Here is a 9,861-nt window from a genome sequence, read left to right on the forward strand (position 1 = left end):
TGTCTATTATCATTATCATTTTTAATGAGATGTCGTTTCGCGATGGTGACAACATGTTGGTGAGAGAGAGAGAGAGAGAGAAAGGACACCTTTCATTTTTTTTTTTTTTACAAAACTCGTTTATATATTTTTTTAAAAATTTAATCTGGAGATTAATAATAATAATAATAATAATAATAATTTATTCACCTTGAATTTAAATATAAAGTGAGTTTTTGAAAAAAAAAGAAATGATTACAGTCATAACGAAACGAATGACGTCCATTTTTTTTTTTAATTAGGTATGAATACTTACGTATCGAGTTCGAATGGTGGAGTTGGTGGTGTCGTTAATTCAATTGTCAAAGGAAAAAAGGTACAATTGGTTACGTCACGTGACCCAGTGACGTTACATAGAATATTTGAAAACACTGTCGAAGTTATTGAAAAATTTACAAATAATAATAATAATAATAATAATAACGAAATTAAAATCGTACATTCGGTGAGTATGATAAGTGAGGAGGAAGGATGTGTGTGTGCGTGGTAGCAGACGACAGATTTTTCCATTTTTTTTTTTTTTTTACTACAACAGATCAACATTCGCGAATCCACAACGCAACAAATCGCATTAATTAAAAACGATGAAAAAATTTTATTTACGGATTTGAATAAATTATCAAATAAATTAGCGAGAGGTATGATTAAACGACTTCCGGTTAATAATACACAAATCGGTAACGTCGATGGCGATATTATTATTTCCGTTTGTATGAAACCTTCAATCGATTTGATAGTCACTCTACTTGCCATATGGAAAATGGGAGCCGCGTATTTACCCCTGGATGTGGATTTTCCGAAAAATCGTATAAAACACATTTTGGATGAAAGTAAACCCGTCATGACGATAACGGACGTTTCCGGTGAGTTTGACGCCCTCTACCGAACATTCTCGAAGTTTCTCTAAAACTATTATCATTATCATTTTTAGACGTCGGCGATGAATTTACGTCTATGACAAAATATTCGGAATTGAAAAATTTTTCATCGAATTTTCCGGATAATAATTTATCCGATGTCGAAATGATAAAACCTAACACATCGAAAAACGAATATATCGGTGCTGTTTTATACACGTCTGGAAGCACGGGAATACCTAAAGGTATATTATCATTATTATCATCATCAAGGTAACGATAATAACAAACAGTTATAATAATAATAATTTTCAGGTGTAAGAATTTCACATTTGGCAATATTAAATAGATTAAAATGGCAATTTCGAACATTTCCTTATTCCGCAACTGAAAAAATATGCGTTTTTAAAACGGCATTAACATTTGTCGATTCCATTTGCGAATTGTGGGGACCGTTATTAAACGGTCGTACCTTATTAATTTTATCTAAGGAAGAAACCAAAAATCCGGAAAAATTAACGGAAATATTAAATGAAAATCAGGTTCGATTCGAATTTCTTCCGATATTTTTTTTTTGGTTTCGATTTAAAAATTTTTTTTTTTTTTCCACAGGTAGAAAGGTTGGTATTGGTACCTACACTTTTACAATCCATTCTAATGTTTTCCAATATGAAAGAAGAAGATTTTTTACCAAAATTAAAATTATGGGTTTGTTCCGGGGAGACATTGCAACCCTCGTTGGCGCGAAAATTTTTCCAACGTTTTCAAAATGAGAAAATTTTATGTAATTTTTACGGGAGCACGGAAATCATGGGTGACGTCTCATATTACGAAATAAGAACGGAAAGAGATTTAGAAACCGGACAAACTGTTCCCATAGGTATCATCATCATCATCGTTATCATCATTATTATTATTTAAACAATCGAACGGGAAAATTTTTAGGTAAACCCATCGATAATTGCGTTCTTTACATACTCGACGAACATCATCATCCGGTTAGAGGAGGAGAAATCGGTGAATTATACGTTTCCGGTTTGAATTTAGCTTCCGGTTATGTAAGAGGAAGAGATCCAGATAAATTTTTAGAAAATTTTGTCGAACCGGATATAGGTAATTTTTTTTTTTTAAACGTATTTCCGGTTTGTTTTCAAATAAAATTTTTTGTTTTTTTTTTTTATTTCTTCTCCAGGTCATTTTAAACTTTACAAAACGGGAGATTTTGCAAGGGTTGATAAAAATATAATTTATTACGAGGGTAGAAAAGATCAACAGATAAAAGTTCGAGGGCATAGAGTCGATTTATCGGAAATCGAATCGGCATTATTAAAAATCGATGAAATCGATAAATGCGTCGTGTTAACATATCGACCCGGACAAATCGATCAGGTTTCAATCGGAAAATTTGGAAAAATCATCATCCTCATCACCACGAATTAATTATACAATTTTTTTTTACAGACCGTCATTTCCTACGTAATTCTCAACATTGATAATAATAATAATATAACGGAAACGGAAATAGAAAATAAATTAAAAAAATTATTACCCTCATACATGATACCGCAAATAATAATAATCGATAAATTTCCACTTTTAGTCAATGGAAAAATCGATCGTCAAACATTATTAGCTAAATATAAAGATGAAAATTATTCATCGAGTACGTATTATCATTATCATCATTATTTTTATGTACCTGAAACGTATAAAAAATTATGTAAATAAGAAAGTTATTATTACGAACGGGTATATGATAAAATGAGACCAAGGGTATCATATTTATTTATTTACTCGATGACATTTTTTTTTTTTTACTCTAATTTTAGAGGTGATTGATAATAATAATAATAATGCAATGGATTTTACGGGAATACCGGAAAAGGATATGGAAAAAGCAAAAATATTATTCGATGTCGTTTTAAATGTTTTGGGTAAAAGTTTAAGGGATTCGATAAACGTTAAATCGAATTTTTATTCGCTCGGTGGAAATTCGATAAATTCCGTTATGGCCGTTATTATGATACAAAATCGTGGATATAATTTAGGTATGTTAATAATTACGTAAATTTATCATTATTATCATTAATACGACACGTTTGATAAATTTTTCCAGGTATAGGTGATTTTATATTTAGTAAAAATTTGAATGAAATTATTGATAAAATGATAAAAAAAGAAAATCAATCCAAAGATGATGATGATAAGATTTTAAATGGTGGTGGGGAAGGAGGAGGAGAAGGAGAAGGAAAAAAAAATAATAAACAATATAAATCCGTTATGTTAAAAGAAGAACATAAAAATGATGTTTTCGAGTGAGTTGTGTAAAGTTTACAAAGCGTGTCTAATTCCACGACGATTATAAATTAACGAATTTTTTTTTTCCATAGCATAATCGCATCGAGTTTTTACGAAAAAGCAGATTTGGAAAGACTTTTAAATCCACCGGTTAAATTTGATGATTTTATCGAATTGATGAATGTTTTATGGCCTCATTTATTGGATAAAAATCTGTCGTAAGAATTACAAAATGGAAAAAAATGCGCGACAAAATTACCCGGGAAAAATTATTTATTTATTTAAATTCGCGCGCGTTTTTTTCAGGTTTGTCGCAATCGATAAAAATGACGGAAACGTTAAAGGTGTTGCATTAAATTTCGATGCATTCGACGAACCGGAAGTAAAAATAAATCCAAATAATAAATTAAACGTTACATTTGAATTTTTGGAATATTTAGAAAAACCGTTGAGGTAATAATAATGTCGTAAATTTACGTCGTCACGATTACAAATTTTTTTTTTTTTTTTAAACGGATTAATAAAAAAATTATTTTATTTATTTAAATCGATTAGAGATTTATATTAATCGCGATGGGATAATAATTACATAATAATTTTATTTTATTATTTAAATTAACGTTTCATAATATTCGGTTGACATTTTTTAAAATTTTATCCTCTCTCAATTATAACGAAAACATTCTTTCGTCCGACATTTTTATTTTTTTATCAACTTGTTTTTTTTTTTTTTTTCGAATTACGACAGAGAAAAAAAATTACCAAACGGTATAAATAAAGTCCTACACAGTTTCATGATGGGTTCTAGAACAAATTTAACACCACAAGAAACGATAGAAATATTTTTTTTCATGGAAGATGAAATATTAAAATTGGGTAAAGAAAGAAATTTCGAAGGAATATTTACGACAAATACAAATCCTTTAACTCAAGTAAATATTTTATCTTACCTTGTTTCCGTCGTCTGCTGCTGCTGCTGATGACGATGATGATTATTTTTTTCAATTTACAGCAAATCGGAAGTGACGTAAACAATTATGAAACGTTATTAGATTATCAAGTTAACGAATATGTTGCTCCGGACGGAAGTAAACCATTTGCAACGGCTTTGGATAGTCAGAGAACGATCGTTTCCTGGAAAAAAATTTAATTTTTTTAAAAATCTGTGATTAATTACATAATTTTAATTATTCCAAAGACTTTTAAATCCTATATACATAATTATTATTATCATATACGTAAATTTAAAAAAAAAAGAATGATTTATTATTAATATGTCACGTATTTAAAATTTTTTTTGTTCATTTTCATCTTTTCAATTTTATTATTATTAGTTTCGTTATTTTATAAATAAAATATATTTTATTTTATTTCAAATTGCTTAATCATTATTATTATTTATTTAAATTTCCCACAATTTTTTGTATCTTAATTCAAACAAACGAATATTGATAATTAACGGTTATTTCTGTTTTAAATAAAAAATATGGCGGCTTTTTTGTCGACTTACCGGAAATCAATCGTTAAGCGGCATTCAGAAATTCCATCGAACATTAAAAAACGTTAAAGTTTTTTTTTCGGTTGCTAATGATATTTAAAAATAATAATTATAATTTTAATAAATTAAAATATTAAAAATAAATTAAAAATTTTATAACATATGATTTTTATGATTAAGTTTTTTAAACCGGAAGTTTTCGTTTCATTCCGTTGTTAGACATTTAAAATCGTTTTGATTAATATATACAGTGTACAATTCGTTTCACGTTTTTCATTTACATCAGTATTTATCTTAAAAGTTTTTTAATAAGAATTAATAAATATGAGTAAAGCTCATCCTCCCGAACTTAAAAAGTAAGTTTTTTACATCATTTTTTAAATTTATTCTATTTAAACATGATCGTCGGTATTTTAATTCTAACCAAGTTTGGTTAGCATTTTTTTAAAATCAATGTAAAAGTGCTTTACTTATTGTTTATTTATTAATTTTTTCAACGTTAGTTATTCTTTATAATGTGATTAGTATTAATATTATCTTTTTATGTTTTGTTTCAGGTTTATGGATAAAAAATTAGCTCGTAAGTTATTCTACCTATTTTTCTAATACTATTTCTTTACTATGTGTACGATTGTTACAAAACGGGTCTAGTTATTTTATATTCATGTATATTTTATAATTTACATACTAGTTACTATCTATCTCATATGTGTTTCAACAGAACCATGTTGAATTATGAAATTATTACAATTCCCTCAAGGGAAATTGTAACAGGTTCAATAAAAATAAATTGAAAAGATATTTTAGTAGTTAGAATGCTAATTAATTAAGTTAATGTGTCTCGATATAAAATTAAAATTGTACCTACATTATTAGTTATGAGTTATTTGTGAAATTTGTTTACCATTCTACAAGGTTATCGAAATCTACAAACTTTTCAAACACAATCTACTCGTTATTAAATTAATAATTTATTATTTTAGTTAAATTAAATGGAGGAAGGCAAGTCAATGGAATTCTTAGAGGTTTCGATCCGTTTATGAATTTGGTTATAGATGAATCAGTCGAAATATGCAAAAATGGAACACATAATAATATAGGTATGGTTGTTATTAGAGGTAATAGTGTTGTTATGTTAGAAGCACTCGATAGAGTATAAAACAAACAAACAAACAAACAATTTTTTTTTTTCAAATACAATAAAAATAAATAATACAAATGGATTTTACAAAGTGTAAATTAAAATTTTTTTTTTTTTTTAATATAAATAAATAATAATAACACTGTATTTGTTATATGTTTTCATTGTTTCTTATCCACGATTAAATAATTACAACATTGAAATAATTTATAATATTTAAACAACAAACAAACAAACAAACAAACAGAAAATAACATTAAAAAATGATGTTTGGTTTTATATGATCAAATCGATTAGAAACAGAAATTTTTAAATGTTTTTAATCTTTCACATCGAGTATTCTATTTTGTAATTTTTGAATATTAGTCGTTTCTTACTAATAAATCCACAAACCGAAAAAACAAATAATAATAATAATAATATATGTTAAAGTCTTAAATAAGAACTTTGAATAATGTTTTTTTTTCGAATAAGTTATTAATTTAAACAATTTAATAATACATAATACATATTTATATATATATATATTTATTAAATTTATTTAAATAAAGCTGCCAAACAATTTAATTGATCGATTATAAATAATAATAATAAATTTTATATAAATTTTTTTCTCTATACACATACATATATATATATATATATTGTGTGTATATATTTAATAACATTAACTACAAACTAATAATAATAATAAATAATTAATGGTAAAATATTTAATTATAATAATAATAATAACATGCTTAAATTCGTTAAAACACGTTTAAGGCTTTAAATTATTGTCTTAGTTTTTTTTTTTTTTTTTTTAATAAATTATTTTAAATAATTTTCTAATTATTATTATTTTTTTACAAAATTGACTCCAAAACAGAAAAATAAATAAATAATAATAATAATTATATATTTTGTTTTAATGTTTTCTTATCATTTATCAGTTAAATGTTTTTTTTTTTTTTGTTTAATGAAACAACAACACGAGAAAATTGATTTAAAAACATTTAGCAAAAAATTTTTAATTACATGCGAGAACAAAAAAAAAAAAAACCGTTTTTTTAATGGTAACATTTCCGTTTCCGTTTCCTCTTTTTTTTTTTTATACGTATATATATTTATAGTGTGTGTTAAACACAAAATTATGAGCATTTATTTTATTTATTAAATACAAATTCGCCATAATATCATTATCATCATCATTTTTTTTAAACGTGTGCACAGTCAAAAAATTTAATTGAACGATTATTATTATTATTATTATTATTAATAATTTATTCGTTGTTATCAATCAATTTCTATTATTATTATTATAATTGTGCAAACAAATAAATTTTTAATAATAACAATACCTTTTGGCAAGACAAAATTTTTTTTTAATTTATGTATTTAATCACAACGAATCTAAAAAAAGAAAAAAATTGACTTTAATAATAATAATAATAATGATGATGATTTTTATTGTCGATAAATTAATTTAAAATAAAATAAAATTAATATTGACTGGGACATTCCGGTGGATTCATATTACCAAAAACGTTCAATTCGTACAAGCTGGCAAATGTGATAAATAATAAATACCATATCATTAATATGACGCCATATTTTTTATCAAGTTTCCAACCGTTCATGTGTGTTGCAACGATAAGAAAAAGTACCGTTGATAAAAGTGATAAAGTAGAATATGATAAACCTTAAAGGAAAAGTTTTCAACTGTAAAATGTTAACGCGAGGGAGAAAATGGGAAAACAAACAAATAAACAAACGAATACCTTTGCTTATAACGTTAACGTGAGATCCAGGTTTAATTAATGCCGTTTGTATGAACCAAGGAAGACCCAAACAAATCAATATATCGAAAACATTCGATCCGACCGCATTCGATACGGCCATGTCACCATAACCTTCTTTAACAACGGCCAATGATGAAAGAGCATCCGGTACTGATACACCGGCAGCAACAAATGTAAGACCCATAACTGTATCCGGTATTCCCATCGTGCTTCCTTAAAACCCAATTATTTGATGATAATAATAATAGTAATAATAATAATAATGAATAACTCACCACAAATTGTTATCATCCAAACCATTATGTAAGAATAAAATGATATCCATATCATTGATAGTACAAATGTAAACGGATACCAATTTTTATATTTTTCGGATTTGCAATCCGGAAGTGTTAAAGTACACATGTAATGTATAGGTACGGTTAGGTACCAAGATACCAATGCAATAATACCACCCTCTGTCGGTTTTATCAACGGCGAAGTCTAAAAACAAACAAAAAAATTTTTATAGCGTTTAAAAGTACCGGAAGTATAACAAGAACATGATTTATTTTCTTACTTCCGTTGCTTCTGGAATTTTCGGTTTGTAATAATCTGGAGTATTCAATTGAGGTTTCGTTGAATCCGCATATAAATTTTGTTGATTTTGTTCTTGTTCTAATTGAACGTTTAAATCGCCAAATTGAATTTTATCTGGACTTTGTACTATGCTCGGCCTTCTTGATTTGTCTTCGTTTAATGTTTTATAAGTTACCAAACCGGCCTGTCACCAAAAAAAAAAAAAATAATTATAATTAAATTTCAATTTAAATTTAAATTTAATGAATTTAAAATTAAATACTTGTTCTTCCGGGTGTCTTTTACAAGGTACCGGCCATGTTTGTGCCCATTTTTCAATAATCGGATTATAATGAAGAACGATACAATAAACTCCGTACATGAGTAACATCATCAACGATTCTCCCCTTTGGAAAAAAAAATCAATTAAATGAAAGTTCAAAAGGTCATTTTGTTATTTCTATACTCACCACGATATTTTTTCGTTGTAAATGGTAAAAAGCATTAGGAGAATACTCATGGCGTAAAAGAAACAATCGCGACAAAGTGGCCACCAATTTAAATAAGAAACCGTTGACGTGCACAAAGCGCAAATCTGTTCGATAAAAATATAAATTTATTTGTCCGCCATATTGAAATATTTTCCCCTTGGTACCTCAACTCACCGATATAACAAACATTATATTAAAAACGGCTGAACCTATGACACCGCTCACGCCTATATCATCTTTGGCAAAAAAAACACCAATAACGACGGTTGCTAATTCAGGTGCAGAAGAACCAGCCGCCATAAATGTCGCACCGGCAACATCCGGTGATAATTTTAATTCTGAAATTAAGAAAATTTATGTTGTTGGTATCCTCCATGTTGGTATCCCACATTTTTTTTTTCCAAACCTTCGCATATCCTATCCAAAGAAGAAACAAAATAATCATCACAAACAATCGCCAATGCAATAAAAGCATAAATAGCAACCAATATGTGTATTATAATTCCGCCATTTTTTCTTGCCGTTGGACCCATTAAAGGTTTCGGAAATTGTTCGATTGCTGGTGGTGTACAATTTTCTCTTCTAGGACGCCATGTTGGTACGACACCATCATCGTGTTTATGTAATTTTTCCGTTACTTCCTAAAAATATAAAAATTTTTAAAAAATCTTATATAAATCGTAAAAAATAATTGTTATTATTTACCTCTTTCGAATTGACCGGAAATGTCGTAGTCATCGTCGTTTGTAAAACCGTCGTCGTCGTCGTCGTCATTTCCGCTTGGGAATGTTTTGTTGTACTTTTACCGCCATCAATTATTTTCGTTTCGTTTGTTTTTGATGATGAAAATACCAAATGAATCAATAAATATAATGTTAAAAGACCAACGTATGAAAATATTTTATCACGATGTCTAACTCTTCTTCTTCTCGTTATCAAACACGATGATTTTAATTCTTTTTCCGCCATTTTTTTTCACACCTTTAAAAATTATAAAAGGAAAATTAAAATCGGTTAAATCAAAAGGTTTAAACGTGAGATAAAACTTTTGTTTATTCATCATCACCATCATCATCATTATAACAAATTAAAAATGATTTCCCGTCGGAAAATTCTATTCCACGTTGAAAAAATTAATCAATTTGAAATAATATTCGGATCGATATTTTAAAACAAAAAAAAAGGAAAATTTCGAAAC

The 9,861-nt window shown here is 27.1% G+C and overlaps 3 protein-coding genes across 3 annotated transcripts; 2 read left to right on the top strand and 1 right to left on the bottom strand.

Moving 5' to 3' along the window:
• Window positions 1-283: 283 nt before the first annotated feature.
• Phum_PHUM456920 (firefly luciferase, putative) lies at window positions 284-4,344 on the top strand (the record flags this gene model as incomplete). Its single annotated transcript, XM_002429889.1, has 14 exons — window positions 284-418; window positions 575-902; window positions 971-1,141; window positions 1,212-1,438; window positions 1,509-1,776; window positions 1,842-2,009; window positions 2,089-2,285; window positions 2,358-2,559; window positions 2,726-2,944; window positions 3,013-3,211; window positions 3,287-3,412; window positions 3,501-3,647; window positions 3,943-4,126; window positions 4,207-4,344. 14 exons carry the CDS (start codon window positions 284-286, stop codon window positions 4,342-4,344), a joined length of 2,709 nt encoding a protein of 902 aa, XP_002429934.1.
• A 672-nt stretch (window positions 4,345-5,016) lies between these two features.
• Window positions 5,017-5,851, top strand: Phum_PHUM456930 (membrane-associated protein, putative; the record flags this gene model as incomplete). The annotated part of the gene is made up of 3 exons (XM_002429890.1): window positions 5,017-5,048; window positions 5,250-5,272; window positions 5,676-5,851. 3 exons carry the CDS (start codon window positions 5,017-5,019, stop codon window positions 5,849-5,851), a joined length of 231 nt encoding a protein of 76 aa, XP_002429935.1.
• Window positions 5,852-6,152: 301 nt separating this feature from the next.
• Window positions 6,153-9,632, bottom strand: Phum_PHUM456940 (sodium/potassium/calcium exchanger 5 precursor, putative; the record flags this gene model as incomplete). The annotated part of the gene is made up of 10 exons (XM_002429891.1): window positions 6,153-6,205; window positions 7,353-7,514; window positions 7,594-7,827; window positions 7,890-8,097; window positions 8,174-8,377; window positions 8,456-8,579; window positions 8,643-8,767; window positions 8,838-9,001; window positions 9,070-9,300; window positions 9,470-9,632. 10 exons carry the CDS (start codon window positions 9,630-9,632, stop codon window positions 6,153-6,155), a joined length of 1,668 nt encoding a protein of 555 aa, XP_002429936.1.
• Between the last annotated feature and the right edge of the window lie 229 nt (window positions 9,633-9,861).

Source organism: Pediculus humanus, genomic scaffold (assembly GCF_000006295.1).
Source record: "Pediculus humanus corporis 1103172108232 genomic scaffold, whole genome shotgun sequence".
NCBI lineage: Eukaryota > Metazoa > Arthropoda > Insecta > Psocodea > Pediculidae > Pediculus > Pediculus humanus.